General features: G+C 44.2%; 1 protein-coding gene across 1 annotated transcript in view; it reads left to right on the plus strand.

The window, feature by feature from the left end:
* The window catches only part of LOC137891531 (titin-like), a 172154-nt gene that overhangs the window by 6225 nt on the left and 140386 nt on the right, over positions 1 to 25543 (plus strand). The window contains exons 3-38 of the mRNA XM_068736195.1: positions 872 to 1075; positions 1766 to 2053; positions 2344 to 2429; positions 2519 to 2739; positions 3840 to 4080; positions 6567 to 6788; positions 7292 to 7405; positions 8021 to 8242; positions 8791 to 8853; positions 8944 to 9202; positions 9370 to 9439; positions 9551 to 9760; positions 10205 to 10347; positions 10531 to 10676; positions 10931 to 11158; positions 11256 to 11497; positions 11578 to 11810; positions 11903 to 12067; positions 12163 to 12331; positions 12831 to 14527; positions 14618 to 14896; positions 15289 to 15555; positions 15881 to 16153; positions 16239 to 16502; positions 17191 to 17451; positions 17536 to 17796; positions 18760 to 19023; positions 19105 to 19365; positions 19959 to 20219; positions 20352 to 20612; positions 20959 to 21100; positions 21197 to 21365; positions 21599 to 21830; positions 22406 to 22690; positions 23586 to 23693; positions 23823 to 24011. Coding sequence (XP_068592296.1) covers positions 872 to 1075; positions 1766 to 2053; positions 2344 to 2429; positions 2519 to 2739; positions 3840 to 4080; positions 6567 to 6788; positions 7292 to 7405; positions 8021 to 8242; positions 8791 to 8853; positions 8944 to 9202; positions 9370 to 9439; positions 9551 to 9760; positions 10205 to 10347; positions 10531 to 10676; positions 10931 to 11158; positions 11256 to 11497; positions 11578 to 11810; positions 11903 to 12067; positions 12163 to 12331; positions 12831 to 14527; positions 14618 to 14896; positions 15289 to 15555; positions 15881 to 16153; positions 16239 to 16502; positions 17191 to 17451; positions 17536 to 17796; positions 18760 to 19023; positions 19105 to 19365; positions 19959 to 20219; positions 20352 to 20612; positions 20959 to 21100; positions 21197 to 21365; positions 21599 to 21830; positions 22406 to 22690; positions 23586 to 23693; positions 23823 to 24011 — 9000 coding nt within the window. The remainder of the gene's footprint in view (positions 1 to 871; positions 1076 to 1765; positions 2054 to 2343; positions 2430 to 2518; positions 2740 to 3839; positions 4081 to 6566; positions 6789 to 7291; positions 7406 to 8020; positions 8243 to 8790; positions 8854 to 8943; positions 9203 to 9369; positions 9440 to 9550; positions 9761 to 10204; positions 10348 to 10530; positions 10677 to 10930; positions 11159 to 11255; positions 11498 to 11577; positions 11811 to 11902; positions 12068 to 12162; positions 12332 to 12830; positions 14528 to 14617; positions 14897 to 15288; positions 15556 to 15880; positions 16154 to 16238; positions 16503 to 17190; positions 17452 to 17535; positions 17797 to 18759; positions 19024 to 19104; positions 19366 to 19958; positions 20220 to 20351; positions 20613 to 20958; positions 21101 to 21196; positions 21366 to 21598; positions 21831 to 22405; positions 22691 to 23585; positions 23694 to 23822; positions 24012 to 25543) is intronic.

Here is a 25543-nt window from a genome sequence, read left to right on the forward strand (position 1 = left end):
GATTCATTCACTAACCGCAACTGTTTACGTTGAGAACAATGTCAATGAAACATTTTCAATAGTGGACTTCACTTCCTGATTGTTGAGCATCATCATCAGTTTTTAAGATCTATTTTATTTCTTCAGGTTTCAAATAACTTTATTTTTAAGGAAATCAACTTTATGCTTCAGAAAGAAAAATCCGTCATTGTTTCGTCATCTTTATTATTTTGTCAAAGTCACATTATTGTCTGGTGTGAAAACATTTTAGAGCAACAACTTTTTCGGGGGGGGCTTTCATGGACTTTCTGACATTTGAGATTAAACAGTACCAAAATAAAGGCAACACGACACTAAACTATTTTTTGATATAATTGTCATATTTGGAGAAAAATAATATGAACAATTCAAACTATTGACTTTAACTATTTACTCACATTTGTATCCAGAGACTTCTTAAATGTTTTACTAAAATCTCTCATTTGTGACTTTAAGATAAAAACTTCTGAAATTTGTTATTGTCTTTAACCAGGTTTAGAGATTTCTTTTTACTTTGGAATCTAAACTCAAATAGAGTTTAGATTCCATATTTGACATATTTTCTTTTTCACTTTTTTTCCCATCAAATTCTTAATTGATTGCCATTTTTTTTTCTAAGATTCAAACTTTAATCTAATCTTTTATCTCTTTAATGTTGTTGTTAAAAATGTAAACTTTATTCTCACATTCCTCAATCCTGAAAATAATAAGGTAAAAAATAAAATTATATTTTATACTTCAAGTCTTTGACTACAAATTAACTGGAACCATCATCAGGTCACCTGCTCAGTGTTCTGGAGGTCCGGCGGTTGTTGTTCTCTGACAGCAGGTCTGGTTCTTCTCTCCTCTGCAGGTTCTCCGGTTCCTGAGGTGAGCTGGTTTCGTGATGGTCAGGTTCTTTCCGCTGCGGCTTTGCCCGGCATTCAGATCTCGTTCAGCGACGGCCGCGCTGTTCTGAGGATCCCCGCCGTGACCGCCGCACACAGCGGAAGGTTTTCTGTCAGAGCCACCAACGGAGCTGGACAAGCCACGAGCACCGCTGAACTTCTTGTTACAGGTGAGAGCTCAGGTATAAGAGAAGAAGACTTCAGTTCAAAAGTCATTTGGCCATCCAGCGTTCGATCATGTATTTTGTTCAGTTTTTAGGGGAAATAGAGCTGCGTGTCATCAGCATAGAAATATTAAGGAACGTTATATTTTTTAATATATAGACGCCAGTGGATGAGTTGACAATGACAATGAAATAGGGCCTAAGATGGAGCCTTGGGGTACACCACTGAAGACAATAGCAAAACATCTTGGCTTCATGAGTCAAAATACCGTATTAAGTACATAAAGTTTTGACTCCGTATCGTGGTGCATCCTGAAACTTGACTGAATCTGTTCAAAATGTTGTAATCTAAAAACTCACTTTTCCCAGTACCTTAGATAAAATTTACTATGGCTAACAATTTGATAAAATCCATTCAGATTGGATTAGTCCACTACATGCAGTCTACTATTGTACTACTAATTTTTCCATAATTGTATTGTATGATAATGTCCCCCACTTTGTTCCACACTGAAATATCTCAATTATTGAATGGATTGTGATTCAGTATTAGTGAAGTGCATTGAAAGTACACATTTATAAATAACAGTGTGTGCCATTATGCGAGTACTGGTTGATATCTGAGACTAGACACAATATCATGAATCTGGTTTTTGAGTTTCACTTTAAATCAATAATAATAATCTTTGCCTCCAGCTGAGACAGCGCCCCCTAACTTCCTCCAGAGGCTGCAGAGCTCCACGGTGAGACAGGGCAGCCGGGTGAAGCTGGACGTTCGAGTCTCCGGCATCCCTCCGCCCGCCGTGAAGTTCTACCGAGAGGGAGCCGAGATCCAGAGCTCGGCCGACTTCAGGATCCTCCAGGAGGGAGACCTGTACAGTCTGCTGATCGCCGAGGCTTTCCCCGAGGATTCTGGGACATATTCTGTGACCGCCTCCAACAGCAGTGGACGAGCCACCTCCACCTGTGAGCTGCTGGTTCAGGGTGAGGCCTTTTTAAAGTCTCTACTATATATTACACAGTCTAGCTTCATTAGAAGAGGAAACATCCAGAAGCTTATGTTTTATGTTCACATGTTTTTTATGTGTGTGATGCATCTTCCAGTCCAATTAAATGAAATACTTAAAAAAATAGTTTAAATTTTAATTTAAAACATTTGTGGTTTTTTGGATACTGTGAACATGTTAACATAATGATGTTGAGATAATACTGCAATCATTATTTCAGTTTAGTCCTTTAATTCCATTGAACTAAACGTGTGTGTGTGTGTCCAGGTGAAGAAGCCGTCCCAGCAAAGAAAACAAAGACTGTGATTTCAACCTCTCAGATTTCACAGACCCGTCAGACCAGAGTGGAAAAAGTACGAAAGAATCCACAAAAATGATTTTATTCTAGTTCATATTATTTTAATGTAATTTAACCTCCTCTCTCTCTGTGGTCCGTCCTCAGAGGATGGAGGCCAGTTTCCAGGCCACCGCCATGATGGAGATGCAGGTGGAGGGAGCCGAGCTGACTCAGCTGCTGGCTCACAAGACTCCACCCAGAGTTCCTCCCAAACCCATGTCCAAGTCCCCGACTCAGTCCTTGTTGGTCGCCAAGGTGACCGGAGGACGCCAACAGTCGCCATCACCCGTGAGACACGTGAAGGCACCAACGCCGACACCCGGCAGGTGGGTGGAGCCTCAAGTTTTTCCTTTTATCACGATGGACAGAAGTGCAATAGATGTCAACATAACAGAACTATAACACATTCAATGCATATGAAATAAATGAGTCATATAATGAGAGTAGTGTAAATTATGACTACTAATAGTAACAGCAGCAGTGGATATTGTAGAATAATAATGATTATAAAAGCAGTAATAGTAACAGAAATGTGACTAATAATAAGTAGTATCAGTGGGTGTCAGCAGGACCATGGTTCAGGTAAAACCATGATCCATCCTACAATAGGCTCCCATCCTACTTTTGAAGACTCTAGCAAATTCAATTAACCCCACATTTAGGGAGCGTAGTTCTCTAGTAGGATAGCATGGTACTATAAGCTCCTTGAGATATGATGGTGCTCTCTAGTAGGGTAATATGGTACTATAAGCTCTTTAAGATATGATGGTGCTCTCTAGTAGAGTAATATCGTTCTATAAGCTCCTTGAGATATGATGGTGCTCTCTAGTAGGGTAATATGGTACTATACGCTCTTTAAGATATGATGGTGCTCTCTAGTAGGGTAATATGGTACTATAAGCTCCTTGAGATATGATGGTGCTCTCTAGTAGGGTAATATGGTACTATAAGCTCCTTGAGATATGATGGTGCTCTCTAGTAGGGTAATATGGTACTATAAGCTCCTTAAGATATGATGGTGCTCTCTAGTAGGGTAATATGGTACTATAAGCTCTTTACGATATGATGGTTTGTGACCAATCAGGGCTTTGTAGGTGACCAGAAGGATTTTAAATTATATTCTAGATTTTACATGGAGCCAGTGCAGAGAAGCTAATACAGGAGTGATCTGATCTCTTCTCTTAGTTCTTGTTAGTACACGAGCTGCAGCATTCTGGAGAGATTTAAGAGACTTATTAGAGCAGCCTGATGATAAGGAGTCACAGTAATCTAACTAACTAACAGTTTTTATTTGAGATTTTACAGTAAGAGATTTAGGTTTGTAGTGGTTGTAGTAAAGAGATTTAGGATCAGTGAGCAGAGCGATAATGTCATCGGAGGTTGGCCCCCTACAGGCCTGTAACCAGACCTCCATCCCCGTCTGCAGGTCTGCCTCTCCCTCTTCAAGACTCTCGGTCTCCTCCTCCATCAGGCCGGTCAAATCCCCCATCACCGCCCGCAAGCTGGTGGCCACCGCCGGCGACGTCCTGCCGCCCTGGAAGCAGGGAGACTTTGTGGCCGAGGCCGGCTACACCAGCATGACCAGCATGACCAGTAGAACCAGCAGCACCGTCACCCAGCTGGGCCAGGACCAGCACTGGGCGCAGCAGGTCACCGGAGTGAAAGAGGTGAGGAGGGCTGAGTGGGGTCCATGCTGCCATCTGGTGGTCACTGAATCCGTGGAGCTATTTGAGAAACCTGGAGGACAGACGGTGTTAGTTACACAGAAAAATCATTAATTGTTGTTGTATGATATAAGTCGCGTTTCTGAAGTATTCTGAAAATAAGGATCTGGAGTCTGGCTGAGAGGTGTCATGGTGAAGCTGCAGTTCCTCAACACACCACTAGATGCTGAATCCTGGAAACCTCAGATAGACAGAGAGATAGATGTGTACTTTACGAAGTTACACAGTAAAATAAAAATATTAAGTACGGAACATGCACAATATGAAACACAAAAAAGAGGGAAAGAACACACAGGGAGCTGCTGGCACGGCGCCATCTACAAAATCAGACTTCTCTCTAAAACTCTTAATGTGACATTTTTAAATTTAGTTTTTAGAAAGAGAAATAAAAGCAAAATATTTCTTCAAACCGTCGAGCTTCTTGTTGAACAAATCGCTCCTGAGTGAGTGTTGGACTTTTATAAATGAAATATGTGAGTGACAGACATAATGACATGTTGTATCTGGTCCTGATGAGTCTTTGAGGGTTTTGTTTGTTCTGTTTCCGTCTCATTGTTTTAAATGTGACTAATTCTGTTCACCTGGACGAGAACACTACAAACGTCCATCACTGAATCAGTTGGACTGGATTCAGGGACGCTCTCACTCTTCACCAGCCTACAACTTGTTTCCTATGATCTTATGTTCAGTGCTTTAACTGTTGGTAGTTGAATATCTTTGTAAATCTCTGTTCAGCACCGCTCTGTTGATCTTCTTATAAAGACCCTTAAAGGCTGTGAAGTCCACATGTAGTGTCCCTACAACAGTTCCTCATGTCCACAGGGTGAATCTCACCATCACATCGCTCAGGTCTGTTTGTGACCGTATCGTGTCGACCTCTTTGTCGTTCTTGGTTTGTGACACAGTTGATCCTTTTGATTTGGTTATCAGCCTCAGACTGTTGACATGGAGTCAGAATCATCGGGGAAGCCTGATAACTCAAATTTAACTCTAGGATCCACAAGGAAATACCATGTGACCTTAAGGTCCAACTGTCGGACATGAAGTCATCTGGTGTGGGTTCAACTTAAACTAGGAGACCTGATGATGTGTTCAGTAGAAAAAGAAGGAGAACACAAACAGATGAGATGTGTTTGAGACCATCTGTGGAGATCTCTCCTCCGTCTTCATCCACAGAGAGTCTTCTTCGGTAGAGTAGTGTCACTGTGCTCCTCCTGCTCCTCCAGCAGCCGGAGGAGCAGGTAGCTCCTCATCATCACCAGTGAACACATCACTGATGTGATCTTCAATATGTTCACGCCTCTTTCTTTGAGTCTGGTTGCCACTTCACTTTCCTGCACCGTCAGCTCTTTCACTTCTGTTTGAACACTAGTCATATTTCTTGCATGTCAAACAGGTGATTATGTGTTGTCTTCAACAGATAAGCCTCGATGTTTATGCGAGTACATTTACACACAAACACTAGTACTTTGTCCACGACGTTTCCAAACCTCAGTTTAACAGTTTATTACCTAAACGACTCCATATTGTGGACGTCGATCCAAAACCAGGATCAGAGTTTCAGCTTCAGAGGAGTAAGTTCTGATCCAGGTTTCAATAACCAGGAAATCAAGTTTGCATATGTATGTAAACATGTAAACTGTAATCTTGACTGATTTGTGACAAGTCTTCTACAGAGACAGGAGGACGTCAAGGGGTCAAATCTTTAAACAAATTAGTAATTCATGCCTCCAATTAATTTATTACGGTCCCTTAATTTGAGTAATTAAGGTTCTTGGATGAAATTCCCCTTAAAACCACAATTTGTGGCTTTTTTGTATTTCTATTTTTGTACAGAACCAAACAAGCCACACAAGATCCAACATGCCAATCACTGAGCTTTAGAGGAGGTGGGAGGAGTTTCTAGTTCCCTAGGAAACACTGTTCCAACAAACCAATATTCTGAAACACAATAGTCCCAAAAATGTCCCATTGTTTCAAAAATAATCTCTTCCTGCAACAAGTAGAAGCACGTGGTTAATTATTATGCAGAATGACATCATTGGACATGACCCGCCCTACTCTGCCCTTGATTGGCTGATTCAGATATTCCCTAATCAGTTTCACTCATCATTCCTAAACCTCAGCAACCCAACCGATGAAGACGGGGAGGTTGAAGACTCTCAGTAATATTTAGACATGTGCTTCTGTTTGTTGCAGGAAGAGAGTGTATTTTCCGAACAATTGGAAATAAACAGGTCAGAAACGACTGTTTCCCAAAATGTTGAACCACTCTTCTTTTAAATAAAAATAGACTTTAGGACGAATGGAATGAGTTTGTGTTCTTTTGAGGGAACTAACTAAAACTAGATCCAGACCCCCGTCCACCTGCCTGTCTTTGTCCTGCCATGGATGTCCTGATATCTATGTGCTGCCGGTTGTGTCTCCAGGCTGAGGGAGGGGAAAGAGCCGGGGCAGTGGCCAAAGTGGTGGCCGCCGTCGACCTGGCTCGCGTCCGTCAGCCGTTGCATGTGGAGGGCGGTGGAGCTGAAGAGGACGAGGCTGTAGAAGCAGAGTTAAGGCAGCAGGCCGCATGGACAACAACCAGAGCGCAGGCTGGTCAAACGCTTACTGCTGCTCAGGGGGTCACACCTGAACCCACCCTGCCTCAGGTTAGCTCGGCCTCCAGAGCAAAGAAACAACACAATTACCAAGAGACTCGGAAATATCATCAGATCAACTCGGCCTGTTAAAAGCCGTTTGGCTATCACCATCTTTTGTACTGGCAAACAACTTTTAGACCTTTCAAAGTTTAAAGGAACTTCAGAAACAATCCCAGCAGTTCTTATAAGACTAATTAAGAGTTACTATCAAATATGCTTAACGCATTTAAACTATAACAGACTGTAACTATGATAATAACTCCCAGGAGTCCATGTAAAGACGAACACGACTCCCGGCTGTCCTCGATGTTAGCACGTAAAACAACATGATCATACTGAGATCAAAAGTTTTGAAAATTTACAAAATTGTTTGCCAGTGCTTTAAGATAATAATTATTCTTGATAACCGTGTGATTATTTGTAGCACTTATAGGACTAAAGTATTGTACATTCATATAAATATATATTTGCTCAGGTCGTAACTCTCCTGTGAACTCTGTTGGTTACTCCAGATTCAGAGAGCGACAGAAATCTCTTCCCATGTGGACTCTGGTCTCGCCTCGTCTCCAGTTCCACATTTCACAGTTTCTAAAGTTTCTGTCCCAAAACATGAGCCTAGCTCTGAGGTAAGAGAGGCAACATCAGGCAAGCAGTAGAGAACAGCATTGAAAGAATTTAACATTAGAAACAAACAGTGACTTTCTGTTAAATGAACCTTTGATGTCTACAGAAATCATACTGAAAGATTTCCTTTAGTGAGTGAACAATTATGAGATGACAGTTAAAAAACTCAACATCCAGATTAATTCAAAACATTTTTTAATAAACAAACCCCTTTAACGTAGACATGAACGTGATGGCTACATACATGCTAATGTGCTAACTGATTGAGGCATTGGTCTCAATTTAGTTTTTGTTTGGGGGAGGGGCTTAGTGTTATTACTGCTTGCCTGAAATGCAAACTTGTTGTGAACCTTAGTGTAGAAGTGATGAAATAATAACTATTAAATAATGAAAAGAATCCACCCGTAACAATGTTTTTCTTCACCTCCTTAATCAATAATCACAGTTCTGAACCCGCTTATTAATCCGACTTTAATTAAACTCCCTTCATCTGTACCTTAAATGAACTAACGGTCTTTAGCTTCCTCCCAATGCTGTGGTTTAACACAAGCTTCTAAAACAAACCAACATGTGTTATTGACCATGGTGTGCCTGTTGCTCCTCTTTGGGTCGGTCAGGTTTCCATCGCCGGCTCGGCGATCGCCACTCTGCAGAAAGAGTTCTCTTCAGCCTCGGCTAGAAAGATCATCAAGACCGTCAAGTCTCCCAGTCCGTCTCGTACGACGGTCGAGACCAGAGAGACTCTGGAGGCCGTCCCTCCACCGTTCAAAGACCAGTACCAGAGTCGTTTAGTCTCCGAGTTACAGACGGGGGTGGTGTTTGAGGACTGGGGAGCCCAGGTTTGTAATCTAGTATAGTGGCTGGATCTGAACCGGACAAGAAAACCTGATGAGTAAATGAAGGTCAGAGAACTTCTGTAGTCCAAACCAGCAATAAAGAATCCATGTTTTTGTTCGTCGTAGACTTTAGATTCCACTTTTAACACCAGAAATGTAAAATCTAAAGGGCATTTTTAGTAGTTTTCCTTTTCCCGAGATCTTAAATCTCTTTATCTTTACTGATCCTTTTGATTAAAGCACCACCCCAAAGTTCTACAACCTTTAGTCTAGTTTTAAGTCAGGTTTTCTTGATTTGTGTTAAAATCCAGGATTTAATATCTCTCTAATAAAAACATGCTCATCGACACCACTGACAACCTCATTCTCACCTCGAGTCCATCCAGCCGTCCTCTCATCAATCCATCTGCTGTGTTGTCTTTTCTTTATATGTTGGATGTTTATGATAAGTCTGAAGTCTTGTCCAGTGTGTGTTTGATTAGTTGTGTCATGTCGTGGATTTTAGAAGTCGGTGTATTTTCGGTGCTAACCCATCCGTGACTCTTCGACAGGTGATGGAGGCAGCAGCCGTACCTTCTGCAGGAGGCGCTGTGATCCCGGCCACACTGGTGTCGGTAAGTAGTCTAGTTTTCCCTCAAAACCCATTAAATATATTCATGCCCTTGTGGGAAAACATTTTCTAAAAGTTTTTGTTTCGTGTGCAGGGCTTGAAGAACACAAACGTGGCGGAGGGCGAGTCGGTGACCCTGGAGTGCCAGATCAATGGTCACCCGACACCCGTCATCATGTGGTTCAGAGAGGACTACAAGATCGAGACCTCCATCGACTTCCAGATCAGCTACGTGAGCGGATTCGCCCGGCTGGTGATCCGCGAGGCGTTCGCCGAAGACAGTGGACGCTTCACCTGCACCGCCACCAACGAGGCGGGAACCGTCAGCACCTCCTGCTACCTGCTCGTCCAGGGTCAGTACGAACAGGAGGAACATCAGTCACCAATAATCCATGTTTTCAATGCCCCTCTGAATGTGCGGTCACCTCTTGAGACCATTGAGGTTTCTTTGTGGGGTCTCTTCTGTTTTCACATTAGAGTTCATCTTTATATAAAGATATTATTGTCTTTTTACTCCCAGTGTCCGAGGACATCGAGAGCAGAGAGGAGATCGCTGTCGTCACCGGACATGTTGAAATTGCTGAGAAACTGTGAGTCGATACAGATATATGCGGGTTGAACATTAACTCAAGAGAGGATGTTTTCAGCTTCTTTATTTTCTTAAGGACATTGTTGATTCTAAAAGAACTTTGTATTTTCAGAGTAACCGAAGAAGCCAGAGAGGAGACCATGTCTCAGGTGAGCGTGGCCGAGTCAGACACTGCGGCCGCCGCTCCCTTCTTCATCAAGTTGCCAACCATCCAGAAGCTGGTGGAAGGAGGAAGTGTTTTGTTTGAATGTCAAGTCGGGGGAAGCCCCAAACCTCACATAATCTGGAAGAAGAGCGGGATACCGCTCACTACCGGATACAGGTGTGTAATACCTTTTCATGGTTCCTAGAGCAAGTTTCATGTGATTTATTTATTATTATTTATCAATGACATTTTTACTGTCTTGGGTTTGAATATTTAACTCAAGTTGACATGCAATATCTATTTTATGTTTAAACAGTGCGGAACAACATTATTCTATCCTTAAAGCTTCTTTTAGGGAATTGAAAGGGAAACAGTTTCTACACTTAAATAGTAGAAATACTAGTACTTGTTGCTTATACTGTGATGGTCTTCCCTTCCTCTTCCTAACATTTCTTGAGCTTGCTTTGCTGCTCGGTCTGTGATTTTCTCTTGAGTGACCCTCAGGACAAAATGTGATAAATCATTTGAGTGTTAACTGTAGTGAACTCTGCTGCCTCCAGTGGTCACTCACCATCATTGCATTGCCTCTTAACGCGCTGTTTCTCCTCCGCTGTCCATCAGATACAAAGTCGCCTACAAGAAGGAGACTGGAGAATGCAAGTTAGAGATCTCCATGACCTTTGCCGATGACGCCGGAGAATACTCTGTCTTTGTCAAGAACAAGCTCGGAGAAGTCTCGGCCTCCGCCAGTCTGCTGGACGAAGGTACGTAAACATCTCCATCGACTCCACCATGTTAAAGAAGTAAGACAGAAGGAGAAGAAGTCATGTTTGCATCAACTTCAGAACAGGAATCACAGATGACTTCTTCTCCTCTGATGTCAGGATGTATCAAAGAAATAAGTTGTTTGAGCTCACGTGACATGAAATGCTTTGTTTTTCTAACAGATGAATACGAAGTCTACATGAAGAAACAGGAAGCAACCTTTAAGACTGAAATGACAGCCATGGTGCAGGAGCCCAAAGTGGGAGACGTTCCTCCCGTTGTCATTACGACCATGGAGCAGATGACCACCACCATTATCTCTGGACAGGTACGAGCATCATGAGCCAAAAGGTCAAAGTTCTAGCGATGATGGACTCACTTTCTAAACATGTGATCAAGGTTGCCTGCATCATTTACAATGTTTTCTTTTCATTCAATCACTTGCTTGGCCCCTCTGACTTTGTCAATATTTAGATAACCTTCACCCTGATTACTGATTGACCGTTAAAACAATGAAATTACTGCCATAGAACTACCTGAGCAAGTCAAGTTCAAACATCTAACGTCTCATTTCATCTGCAGGAATTCCATCTTTCTGTCATTGAACAGAGGATCATACATGAGATTGAACTCTGCATTATGAGGATTACCTACAGAGAGATAGTGACAGAGGACGGAGAGTTGATGGTGACTACTGACCCCACTGAGGCCGTACAGCCTGGCTTCGACACTCCTGTCAAAAACTACAGGATCATGGACGGAATGGGCGTCACTTTCCACTGCAAGATGGCTGGAATACCGCTCCCCAAGGTGCTGCATTTTTAAATAAGTTGGAGTTAAAGATAGAAATTGGAATTAGACACGTGTATCCACAGTGGTCTGACAGTAACATTTTGTCTTCTCCCAGATTGCTTGGTACAAAGACGGCCAGCGCATCACGCCCGGTGACCATTACCAGATGGAGGTTCTTCAGGACGGACGAGCCAGTCTCCGTCTGCCCGTGGTGCTACCGGAGGATGAGGGCGTGTACACCGCCTTCGCCTCCAACATGAAGGGAAACGCCGTCAGCTCTGGGAAGCTCTACCTGGAGCCGTCCGGAACCGTGTCTCCTCAGAGATACACGCCACAGCCAGCGATGCAGAGGATCAGGTGAGGATCACATGTCAGTCTGGAGGCTCCCCGGTGCTTAATGATTGACCTCGATACTGACGACTCTGCTGCTTTCTCAGATCCACTTCTCCTCGTTCTCTGAGCCGCTCACCCGGACGTTCTTCCAGTCGTTCTCCCGGACGTTCTCCGGCCCGCCGACTCGACGAGACGGACGAGGCTCAGCTGGAAAGACTGTACAAACCTGTGTTTGTCCTGAAACCTTCCTCATGTAAATGCTCTGAGGGGCAAACTGCCAGATTCGACCTGAAGGTCGTAGGCAGACCAATGCCCGACACATACTGGTTCCACAATGGTGAGTAAAAAACTAGTACTTCTTCATTAAAGTGTTCTTGCATGAGATTTGTTGTCCTCACAATAACCGAAACCCGTACATCACCTCTTCAGGACAACAAGTGGTTAGCGACTACACCCACAAGATAGTGGTCAAAGAGGACGGTACCCAGTCCCTGATCATCGTCCCGGCCTTGCCTCAAGACTCTGGAGAGTGGACAGTCATCGCCCAGAACAGAGCTGGACGGACTTCAATCTCTGTAACTCTCACTGTTGATGGTACGACTGCAGCTCACTATGGACTTCCTGTTAACACTTATACTAATTAACATTTATTGACTTTAAGGTTCCAATTCATTTTCTTTCTTTTTCAGCTAAAGAAACCTTAGTGCGCCCTCAGTTCATTGAGAAGCTGAAGAACATCAGTGTAAAACAGGGCACTCTGGTTGAACTGGCTGTCAAAGCCATTGGAAACCCTCTGCCTGACATCGTCTGGCTGAAAAACAGTGACATTATTACCCCACACAAGCACCCACACATCAGGTATGTTTTCTATTGGCTGTGTTATCAGTATCTATAAATTCAGTTATTCAGTATTTTCATTTAAATGACATCCAATGTTTGTAATCAATTTCCATCATCCCTGTCTGTAAATGGAACAATTCATCCAATCATTTTAACTTTGATTTCATATTTTATGATATTTTTACTTTGATTACCTCAAAACTGACTCATCAAGAAGCACAAATGAGCCGAGGTCAGAGGAGAAGCCATGTTTTATACACCAGAGATTGCTGAGTAAGAGAGAACTGACGAGTTACACATTATCTTGAGCTTACAGACAGAATATCTTGCTCTGTCCTTGAACACTATGTACGACGCATACAACAAGAGAGGTAAAACAGGGTTTCTTCACACTTTCTGCCTGGTCACTATGATAAAGTCTGTAGTCAGCTGGGTCATTGAGAGATATCTCACAAGGTCTGGAAGAATATATAACATCTGAAAATGTTAAAGATATTCTGATGAATCCATCTTCCAGGGTTGAAGGAACGAGAGGAGAGGCCAAATTCCAGATTCCCTCAACAGCTGGCTCAGACAGCGCCTGGTACACAGCTACAGCCATCAACAAGGCTGGCAGAGACACCACTCGCTGCAGAGTCAACGTTGAGGTGGACTATGTTGAACCTGAACCAGAGAGGAAGCTCATTATTCCCAGAGGAACCTACAAAGCCAAGGAGATCGCCCCTCCCGAGTTGGAGCCCCTTCATCTGCGATATGGTCAAGAGCAGTGGGAGGAGGGCGACCTTTACGACAAAGAGAAGCAGCAGAAACCACAGTTCAAGAAGAAGCTGACCTCCATCAGAATGAAGCGCTTTGGTCCGGCTCACTTTGAGTGCAGACTGACCCCTATTGGTGACCCCAACATGATGGTGGAGTGGCTGCACGACGGCAAACCTCTGGAAGCTGCTAACAGGTTGCGCATGGTCAATGAATTTGGCTACTGCAGTCTCGACTATGAAGTCGCTTACGCCAGAGACAGCGGCGTCGTCACCTGCAGAGCCACGAACAAGTTCGGAGCTGACCAAAACTCGGCAACCCTTGTCGTCAAGGACGAGAAGGGTCTTGTTGAGGAGAGTCAGCTTCCTGAAGGCATTAAGGGAGCACACCGAATCGAAGAGATTGAACGCATGGCTCATGAGGGAGGACCCTACGGAGTCACTGCTGAGGAAGATACTGACAAAATGAAACCTGAGATCGTCCTCGTTCCTGAATCAGCCAGAGTGCTGGAAGGCGACACAGCACGATTCCGCTGCAGAGTGACCGGTTATCCATCACCCAAGGTTAACTGGTACCTCAACGGACAACTGATCCGCAAGAGCAAGAGATACAGACTTCGTTACGATGGTATTTACTACTTGGAGATCACTGAAATCAAATCCTATGATTCTGGAGAGGTCAAAGTAGTAGCCGACAACAACCTGGGGTCAGCCGAGCACACCGTGAAGCTGGAGATTCAGCAGAAAGAGGATTTCAGAACTCATCTGCGCCGTGCCCCAGAGGGTAAGACAGCCGAGGCCGCACCTGAACCTGGAAAAGTACAATTCGAGGTAGTAAAGGCTGAGAAACCTACAGACGACTCTCAGCTAAAAGAGGTGGTCAAGCTGAAGAAGGCTCACAGAATCGTTCATGAGAAAGCCACAGAGGAATCGGACGAGCTTAGGGGCAAGTTCAAGCGCAGGACAGAAGAAGGCTATTACGAGTCCATCACTGCCGTGGAGCTCAAGTCACGTAAGAAGGACGAGTCCTATGAGGGTCTCCTGAAGAAAACGAAGGAGGATCTGCTTCACCGTGCCATGGCGAAGGAGGAGGCTGAGAAGAAGAAGGAAGAGGAGCGACGCAAGGTTACAGCTAAAGCTCTGAAACCAGAGAGGGTCAAGCTCTCAGCCAGCATGGAAGCTCCCAAGATCCTGGAGCGTATCACCAGCCAGACAGTCGCACAGGGCGACGAAGTCAAGTTCAGAGTCAAAGTCGTCGGCAGACCAGAACCCGAGTGCCAGTGGTTCAAAAATGGTGTTCTGCTTGAGAAGTCTGATCGTATTTACTGGTACTGGCCTGAGGATCATGTGTGTGAACTGGTGATCAGAGACGTCATAGCCGAGGATTCTGCCAGTGTCATGGTTAAAGCTTCCAGCACTGCCGGAGAGACTTCCAGCCATGCTTTCCTGCTGGTGCAAGGTAACAGCTCTGGACTTTCTACAACGTTCATGTAAATTCCACATTTGAATTGTGCATTTTGTAACAAAGGTTTTGTTGTTATTCTTGCAGCCAAGACAGTCATCTCCTTCACGCAGAAGCTGGAGGACGTCAACACAAATGAGAAGGACACCATGGCAACCTTTGAGTGTGAAACCAATGAGCCTTTTGTCAAGGTCAAATGGCTGAAGAATAACATGGAGATCTTCTCCGGAGACAAATACAGAATGCACTCTGACAGAAAGGTTCACTTCCTGTCTGTGCTGGTGATTGACATGAGGGACGACGCAGAATTCAGCTGCATGGTGGTGGACGAGGACATCAGCACAACCGCCAAGCTCAATGTGGAAGGTATATAGATACCTCAACATTAATCCCTTCTTCACAGATGATGGACACATACGCCCACATGTAACTACACATCTGAACACTGGCTCCTAGTTTTGAGGTTCAGTCACATAAAAACTTTAAACACAAACTTAATCTTGTTAATCTCTAGTTCATGCAGGAAATGGTATACAATCTTGTGGAGGAGCAACTTAAATACAGCCACACCATGCACACATTATACCAGAGAAACAGCGTTGATACATAATCATGCAGGGAAACTGTAATGAACTTGATCTGCTCCCTGATGCATTTGCTCAGATTGGATGTGACTTGGATTTCCACCATCATGTGTCCTGGTGCATGATGGACTTTTCACTTAAACTGCAGTACCATCTGTATTATGTCATAAACAGGAGCTCCGCTGGAGATCGTGAAGGAGCTGGAGAGCACAGAGGTTCCTGAGACGTATTCTGGAGAGTTTGAGTGCGTCGTGTCCCGTGAGGACGCTGAAGGCAGCTGGTTCCTCGGAGAAAAGCTGCTTTCTCCCAGCAGCAAATACGTCATGTCTTCCCGCCGTGGAAGACATTCCCTGTCCGTGAAAGACGTCAAGAAGGAGGACCAGGGAAAATATACCTTCAAAGTGGACAATTTCAAGACAAGTGCATCGCTGAAGATGAAATGTGAGTGGTGGAAGTAACTTAAAGTTTGGAGCTTCTAGCTCGGTCAAAGCCTTTCAATCTATCCAAAAATGACATGAAACTTCTGGTCAGATTTCCATGAAATTTGGTGTGTTCATGATCCCCAGAGGGTGACTCCTAGTAGGTTTTGTGACCTCTTGAACCTCTAGGAAAACCCTCAGGCCAAATTGTCCACTAAATCTTCATCATGTTGTTTTTTTCTATCCATCAATGTCATAGATTGGGGTGTCAGGAATACTGCAGTTCATAGAGAGCTCTTTCATTCTGCTTGTATCTGGTTCCTCACATGTTTGTCTCGATGTCTCAGTGCGTCCCGTAACCCTGATACAGCCTCTGACTGATATGACCATCTGCGAGGGTGACATCGCTCAACTGGAGGTCAAGTTCTCCCAGGAGAATGTCGAAGGAACCTGGATGAAGAACGGACAGCCGGTCACGGCCTCGAGCCGTGTGCACATTGTTATCGACAAACAGATCCACAAACTTCTGATCGAAGACACCAACAAGGACGACGTTGGAATGTACTCCTTTGCGGTTCCCGCTCAGGCGATCTCAACCTCTGCAAAGCTGCTCATTCAGAGTAAGGCACCTTGGATGTCTTTTTTTTATAAAGGACTTAGTACTCCAAAATAAAATGTCACTAAAGACTTTATCTTTGGTTGCAGCCATTGGCGTCTTGATCCCACTGAAGGACACGAGTGCCGTTGAGGGCACCAAAGCTGTCCTGGAGTGCAAGATCTCTGCTCAAGACGTCAGCTCGGTCAAATGGTTCCACAACAACAATCTGCTGACGCCCGGCGACCGAGTCCAGATGGTGGCAAAGGGAGCCAAGCAGCGTCTGGTCTTCAACAGGACCTTCGCTTCAGATGAAGGACAATACAAACTGGTGGTCGGCCGAGCCGACACCAGCTGCAGATTTTCTATTCAGAGTAAGTTATACTGTGTAAGCATGTGTAACTACTTACAACTTAAACACAGATTATATTTTTAGTGAGATGAGTAAATTAACAGAATCATTAGTTTTATGGTTAATAATCAAAAATCTGAATTTGTCATGAGGAATTATAGCACACCATTAATAAAGTGAGTCACACAAGAAGTCGTACTTCAAAAGCTGATTTTCTGCTTCATTCAAAAGACACCAAAGCAAAGAGAAGAGAGAGATTTGTTTAGATTGATGCCAAATTTAAAGGAAATGTTCGTTAAAAAGTCTTTCAAATTAAAGTCCTAACTGGTAAACACAACAGAAGCTTTAGATTTACTCGTGAAACCAATGTTCAATGTACCAGGAAATGAAATCCTGGTATTTACTTTGAATTCTCAGAAAAATCTTACCCAGTTTCTCTGCAGGACCCTGGGATTGTTAGCAGTGTAGTATTGATATATTCCCAGAGCCCAAAGAGGTCTAGAATAATAAATGACAGTTAGAATGCAGGACATGATGCTGCTTGCAGAAACAGCTGATCTCACTCAAGCTGCACATTTTAATCATTACATTTTCTGTGAAAGAATCAAAAGACCTAAAACAAAAACTGATCTTTCTGATTAACGTTAATTATCATAAATGTGATGCGTTGATCTTTAGTCAAATGGACTAACTCTTGTTCCGTCTCTCAGCTGTCCATATCGTGAAACCGATTAAGGACACGGAGTGCTCCGAGTCTGAGAACGTCACGTTTGAAGTTGAGGTTTCACACTCCGGCATCGATGCCTTCTGGACCTTCAAGAGGCAGCCGATCAAAGCCGGCGCAAAATACAAGATGGAGTCCAAAAACAAGCTCCACACACTGACCGTCATGAACGCAATGGTGGACGAGGAGGGCGAGTACATGTTCGCCGCCGGTGAGAAGATGTGCAGCGCTTCACTCACCGTATCAGGTAAGTCGCAATCTGTATTAAAGATGGCTTCTGTTGCCATTGGTTGAGGGTTAACTGACCGGAACTACCTCCTTCTGCCACCAGGTGGTGCCATCAAGAAGCCCTTGCATGATCTGGTGGTGGCCGACTCGCAGACCTCGGTGTTGGAGTGTGAGGTGGCAAATCCCTCCGCTGACGGCAAGTGGTTGAAAGACGGTCATTCTGTGAATTTCAACGAGAACACGATGAGCGAGGTGAACGGCGCCGTCAGACGCCTCGTCATCGTGATCACCACAGCCACTGACGTCGGAGAGTACACCTACCAGGTCGCCACCTCCAGGACCTCAGCCACCCTGAAAGTGGAGGGTAGGTCCAGGTTTTATGAGGGACACAAACCAGACGTGACCTGTTTTAGTTTCTTTATAAAGGAGCCATTAAAGGACAGATATTTGAGGAACTGAAGTTGGGTTTCATGTACTTAATAATGTTGAATTATATATCCAGTTATGAAAGTTTGATCTCCATCAAATCTTATCGAGTGACAGGATATAAAATATACACATATAAATTGAATCGGTTAAATCTGTGCTTGTTTTTTCCTGAAGTTGTATCATAGAAATATAAATGTGACGTTGAAAACAAACCCAGCTTACTCTCAAGATACATTGCACATTAATGGTCTTATTTGCATGATTTTGGAATATTTTAAAGGTGTATTTTCACTCTTTTGAGGAAAGGTCTTCGACACGTAGAGATGGTAGTGTGTAGTGTAGCCGAGGGTTTATGTTGCGCCTATACTTTAGGATAATAATAAAATATTACATTACATTACATTACAGTCATTTAGCAGACGCTTTTATCCAAAGCAACTTACAATTCAGTATCTATCTACACACCGTAGACGCAGCTACGGGAGCAATTTTTTGGACCAAATTTTAATAAACACGGAGCTCCGTATTCTGCACCAAGATGGCAGCAACTTTATTCACTCCTCACACACTTCAGAACCTCTTTCCTCTCTCACTTCTTCCGTCTCATCCTCAACAATAAAAGCACCAAACACATACACAGGAACACTGCTTCCTAGAGAGCTCTTAACATACTCAACGGAATAGCTTACAGTAGGATGGCTAACAAGCTTATCTCCCAAGATGTTTCAGTATATCTTCAAAATGATTAAATGCAAATTAAGATTGATCTTCTAAAAATTTGGTCCAATATTTGGTAAATATCTCTCCATAGCAATGGCTGCTTACAGCTGATCAGCTGATCACCCACTAACAGATATGACCAATGACCAAACCCTGGGTTAACTGTTTGTCTCTGCAGCTGTGAAGATCAAGAAGACCCTAAAGAACCTGAATGTGGTCCAGACTCAGGAGGCCGTGTTCAGCCTGGAGCTGACCCACGAGGACGTGAAGGGAGCGCAGTGGATCAAGAACGGCATTGAGATGCAGTCCAGCGATAAATACGAGATCACAATCAAAGGCACGGTGCACACCCTGAAAATCAAGAACTGCAGCGTGCACGACGAGTCTGTTTACTCATTCAAACTGGGAAAACTGTCAGCAAACGCCAGGCTGAACGTTGAATGTAAGAAACCACTGATTCTTTACAGTACAGGTCCAAAGAAAACAGATCATTTAAAACTGTAAAAATGTGTTTCCCCCACAGCCCTCAAGATCCTGAAGAAGCCAAAGGACGTGACGTCGCTGTTGGGTGCGACTGCCGTGTTTGAGGTGGCCATCTCGGAGGATGACATCCCGGTGAAGTGGATGTTCAACAAGGTGGAGCTGAGGACCAACGGGAACTACAGGATGCTCTCTGAGAAGAAGACCCACAAGCTGATCGTCCAAGATGTGGACGACAGCAAAGCTGGAGAGTACACGGCGGTGGTGGGCCACCTCCAGTGCAGCGCTAACCTCTTCGTCGAGTGTGAGTGTTAGCGTAGCACGGCACATTAGCATCGAACGACTCAGTAGCGTAGCACGTACATTAGCATAGCACGACTCAGTAGCACCACTTTATTTTAATATCCTTAAAGCATTACTTAAATGATGTTTGTCAGGTAACGGTGACCAAAGCTAAAAGCTAGCATAATATTACATATTTTAGAGAGTTAGTTATGAAATAAATACTCAATTAAAATAGCTAAATATATAAAAAAGCTACATCATGGATGTATAAAGACAAACGGATACAGCTGCATTCCTATTAATGTTGGTCAGTGGCACATTAATTACTTCTGAGTATGAAATGATCCAGATCTTCAGATGATCTTGGGTCCCATAGAGCAGGAGCACTAGCTTTAGCCCCGCCTCCAAGCCCTTGATTCAGCCTTTTGTACGTTTTTCCAAATTAAACTTAGTTAAGTAGTTTAAGGAACACAGCCAACAATGATCTTTATGAAACACAAACATCTCACTCTCAGTGATGGAATATCTTCTCCCTGTAGTGACCTCATGGAGGAACCACCCTGATTGTTCATATTTGGATGAAAAGTGTTGACATTGACATTTTCTCTCCAGCCCTGCGAGTCACCAAACCCCTGAAGAGCGTCCGGGTCCCAGAGACCCAGGTGGCCACGTTGGAGTGCGAGGTTTCTCACTTCAACGTGCCGTCCACCTGGCTGAGAGACGGCGTGGAGATCGAGATGAGCGAGAAGTTCAGGATCGTGGTTCAGGGAAAACTGCACCAGCTGAAGATCATGAACACCAGCAGGGACGACTCTGCAGAGTACACCTTCGTCTGTGGGAACGACCGAGCATCTGCAACGGTCACCGTCAGCCGTAAGATCACTACATTACATTACACCACATGCATTGTAGTTAAAGGCATCGTTTCCAGTGTGTCCAGTGGAACGTTCACCAATACTTTTTAGTTTCAGTGAACTTACCATCAGTTTTGTTGTTGTTTACCAGCTATCCTCATCACAACGATGCTGCAGAACCTGAACGCTCAGGAGAAAGACACGGTCACATTCGAGGTGAACGTTAACTACGAGGGCATCACGTACAAATGGCTGAAGAACGGCGTGGAGATCCGGTCCACGGACAGATGCCAGGCTCGCTGCAAACAGCTCAGTCACACTCTGAGCATCAGGAACGTTCACTTTGGGGACAGCGCCGAGTACACCTTCATGTCCGGGTCTGCAGTCACTACAGCTAAACTCTATGTTGAGGGTAAGACTTGCATTGTGATTCAACCTTTTTCCTTTTAGCTCAGGTTGGCTCTCCACCGACTCCTGATCAAAACGGCTCCAACTGAGCCTGTCTGCTGTTAGGTGGTAGAACCCCCCCCCACCACCACCACTTCCTTGACCAGTAGACTCTCCCCCAAAGACCGGTAGACCCTCCCAAAGACCAGTAGACCCTACCCAATGACCAGTGAACTCTCCCCAAAGACCCTTAGAACGCCCCCAATGACCAGTAGAACCTCCTGAAGGACAAGTAGAGCCTCCCGAAGAATAAAATCTCATCTCATCTAAACAAACCCTTTTGATTGATGCCCCTGTTTTTTTCGCTGCAGCCCGCGTGGTTGAATTCACCAAAGACCTGAAGGACCTGAAGATCACCGAGAAGAAGAGAGCGACTTTTGAATGTGAGGTTTCTGAACCGAACATTCAGGTGATGTGGATGAAGGACGGTCAGGAGCTGGAGATGTCCGACAGGTACGGCAGCTCGTATTCAGCTGTTATAACATTAATTAAGGCAATATATCAAGAAAATGAATAAATGCAGAAAATCTCCTCTCTTTTTTTCTGCAGATATAAAATGACCTCAGATAAGTTTGTGCACCGCTTGATTCTGCCATCGGTCCGGCTGTCCGATGCCGGGGAATACACCGCTGTGGCTGGGTCGAGCATGTCCAAGGGCAACCTGGCAGTGGAAGGACGAGACGTCAAGATCTCAGAGCCCCCTAGCCGGGATGTCACCGTGAGTTCTTATTATGATCTACGCACAAATATTTAAAATCACTTAGTTTCACAGATTTCTCGCCATAAACTCATTTAGATTTTAACCACAGAACTGCCAACCAGTAAACATTTTATCTTCTAAAAAATAAAGTTCTGGGAGGTTCCTGATTGTATTTTTCCAGCAAGAATTTATGTGAAATACTAGAATTCGAACTCCCGATATTCAGACGCACTTTTCCTCCGTCTCTGCAGGTCGTTGAGAAACAAAGAGCAACCTTCGAGTTCAATGTGAACGAGGACGACGTGGAGGGTCGCTGGCTGAGGAACGGAGTGGAGATCCAGTTCTCGGTGGAGGAGAGGTTCAACTACGTCACCATCAGGAAGCTGCACCGCCTCACCATCTCTGAGACCTACCGGAGCGACGCCGGAGAGTACACCTTCTTAGCCGGCAAGAACCGGAGCACCATGAACCTCCTCATCAGACGTAAGAGACCTGCTGACCAGACACCTTTGATTTAAGATGTCTTCACTGTCAACAGTTCACAAACCGTTACTTTCAAAAAGAAGATGATGAAGTAATTAATAATAACATCATCATATTTAAATGACTCTGTTATTAATGTTTAACCTCTTTCATCAGCACAAACCTGATGGTTTGATAAAGATGTTTTTAGCTGAAATCAATACTGTCCTTTATTGACTTATTAGTTTAATGTTCAACACTTTTCTTTTTTAAGAGAAAAGTTTCACTAAAGAAAGTTTCTCTTCATTTTGATTTACTGTTGACAATTTGTATTTATAATATTTTTAAATAATGCTAGAATTTAACATCTGTAATTTCTTAATTATTCTTTAATAAGAATTCTCCTTGGTAATTAAACTCTAATTTGGTTCTTATTAGTTGTAAAATGTGTCTGAATCCCGGAGTAATGAACCCGAGGAACGAGCTCACACATGGAGCTAAACATTTAAGAACTGTAGGAATTCATTCTCCCATTGCTGACAACGTTTACAGTATTTCTGCAGTTTAACCTTCATCTCTTCTTCTGCTGTCTTCAGTACCGGAGCCTCCTCAGATCGTCCGGCAGATTCAGGCCCAGACGGCATTGTCGGGTCGATCGGTCCGTTTCTCGGTGCAGGTGAGCGGCCTCCCGAAGCCTCAGGTGTCTTGGTACAAAGAATCTCAGGCTCTGTCCACCAGCTACAAGTGCAAGTTCCTCCACGACGAAGACGAGCACACGCTGCTGCTGCTGGAAGTGTTTCCCGAGGACGCCGCCGTCTACAGCTGCGAGGCCAAGAACGACTACGGAGAGGCGACAAGCTCCGCCCCTCTCACTGTGGAAGGTACATTTATTCAGAGGAATCGAGACGTTTAATCTAACATTAAATGAGACATACTATTAGTAACATACAGCAGAAACAGTGTCAGACATTCAACTTAAGGATGACACAGAATATAACAATACATAAATAATACATTGTTTCCATTGTTGCCCTTCAATTTGATCAGACAGTCAACATCCAAATAACACTGAGGCTTTCTAACACTGTTATATTCATCAGTTAACCAACAGGTACTACAGACACAGTAAAGATGAGAACAGTACGTTAACATTGAGACTCCGGCAGGTGTTCAGGTTTCACATTATTTACCACTAAAGAGAACCACCAGAGAACCAGGATGTCATTACTGTGTCACGTTAGCAGAACTTTAGCCATGAATCAACCCAGCTGATAGCAGACTGAATCACCACGACGTGTCGTCACATGGACCTTTCTTCTGTAACAGATTACAGACGAACCCAGACCTTTATTCATAAACACCAACAGGGACCAGAAGCCCAGTTCAGGTTCAGAGACTCTTCAGTTTAAATCTAGCGTAGATTATAACGTGTTGCTCTTTATGACTCATAAACAAAGACTTCTTATTTTGTGGGATATTTAACTTTCTCAGCTCTTCTGTGAACAAAGTTAAATTAACATATATAAGTGTCTTTGTGTTTTCGGGATAGCTGCCAGATTTGGGGCTTTTGCTCCAATAGGACATGTTTCATTATATATTCATGGAAATGTTTGTAAACAATGTCAAAAGTCAGAATCCAGTTTTGATGTTTTGTGTTTTGGTCCCAACGTTATGTCTTCAGATGGCTGTTTTAGTCTCCAGACATGTGTTAGTTAATCCTGATTGGTTAAAGATGATGTCATTGATTATGTGTTGGTCGTCTTGTCTGTCTAACAGTTGAAACCGTGGCTCGGGCGTTGCCTCCGGTCCTCATCGCTCCCATGCGGGACATCCTGGTCTCAGAGGGACACCCGGCCCAGTTCCAGTGCACAGTCTCTGGGGAAGGTAGTGACCACCGCTCGTTTAGATACTCGTTGACCTTAAACGCTCTGATAGTTCACATGTTGTATTATGTTTGTGTGATTCCATTTCCAAACACATGAGATGATCCTGACTTTAACTGTTTGTCTCCAGATCTGCAGATTTCTTGGTTCCGTGGAGACAGAGAGGTCCGACAGTCGGACGTCTTCAGGATGTCTCACTACGGTGAAACCTGCCAGCTGGACATTTCCAGAGTTCTCCTGGACCATGAGGGAGACTACTCGTGTGCTGCCAGTAATGCGGCAGGAATGGTCACATGTGCTGCGACTTTGAATATCGACGGTGAGTAATTCAGAGGTTCAGATCGAACTATTGGCACCGCATGAGCTTCAAGTGTCTCTGGAGATAGTTCTTACTTGGGGAGGCTCTAACTGTCAGCTAAACACCCGACTATGGCAGTAAAATAAATGTTGTCATCTGGAAACAGAATCTGGAATTCTCCGTTAGCCGGGTAGCTAACGGCGGCGCTGCTCATCAACAAAGTGTACAGAATCAAAGCATCTTATCTGTAGCTGCAGAGATAAAGATATCAACACCTGTCAAAGAAACAGGGAAGCATGTTCTGGCACAAAGAATCCATCTTTAATAGGAAGCAGCATGGCTCATGGAGGAAGTGGCGAGGGTTCACTCCTGTGTGTTTGTCTGCTGCTTTAGATGACGGAACTTTTTTTTGTCTGTATTAGTTTGATGGAGACAGTCTGAGTTAGCTATTAGCTCATTTACAGTAACACTCTGTTAAGAGAACGAACACTGAACTGATAATGAAACACGTCTTTAGCTTTTTGTTAGTAGTTCAGAGACTTCTACTCGTTTCCTCTTGTCTGTTAAAACTGATTTAAATCTTTCTTTGCATGTTAACAACATCTTTGAGCGACCGGCCTTCAGAAAGTCTTCTACCTTTTCCTTTTGACCACAAACAGTTAAACTATCTGTTCATTGTTTCCGTGAGCATGCAGCACACACATAATCTATAACTATAATATATGTCAGAGGAGCTCGTAGTCTATGTGTTGTTCTGCCGTGACGTCCTCACCGTGAGCTCCTCCAGGTTTCTCCAGGTGAAGCATGACTCTTCTCTTCCTCCATGAAGAGCTCTTAAGTGATGAATCTTTATTTCAGAGGAATGCAGCATGCTCAAAACATGGAGCTGAACTTTGGAAATCTAGCTTTCCCGAGTTCCTCGTGCTCAAGCACTGATTTTATGTCAAGCTTGCATGATTGACTCGGGGAACCAGCCGCTGTCCTCTACCTCACTGATCAGACTGATCCTCAACGCTCCACTCCAGCTGCACTCTTGGCAAAACAAGCTGTAACCTGAAGAAGTCACCAGAATGATGTGTTGACCTAATTCTTCTACTCTTTCTTACTGCCAGATGACAAAGCCTTAGCTAGTGTGTGGAGCACTGGGGCTGAGGCTAAAGTAAGTCAGCTGGAGGCTCACTCGGAGACCTTCGGCTCTCTGTCCGTGGGAACGTTTTCTGAGAGTTCCTCCGTGTCTTGGAGGACGGTTGAGGTTCAGATGGAGAGCGTGAGCTCTGTGGAGACGAGCTCCCAGAGCAGCTTTGATATCAAACTCTCAGCCAGCCCCAAACTGCGGATGGAAATGAGCGACGTCCGGGTGCAAAGCGGCGAGAAGGCGGAGTTCAGCTGCTCGTTCGACGGGCGGCCCTTCACCGGGGTGGAATGGGATCATAATGGCCAGAGTCTGGCGGACACGGAGCGGGTGAGGAGCTCCGTGACCGGGGGCCTGTTGTCCCTGGTCATCCGGGGTGTTGGCGTGGCGGACCAGGGTTTGTACTGCTGCACCGCAACCA

The sequence above is a fragment of the Cebidichthys violaceus genome, unplaced genomic scaffold (assembly GCF_023349555.1).
Source record: "Cebidichthys violaceus isolate CVI_PGR_0920_01 unplaced genomic scaffold, fCebVio1.0.p SCAF_11, whole genome shotgun sequence".
Classification (NCBI taxonomy): domain Eukaryota; kingdom Metazoa; phylum Chordata; class Actinopteri; order Perciformes; family Stichaeidae; genus Cebidichthys; species Cebidichthys violaceus.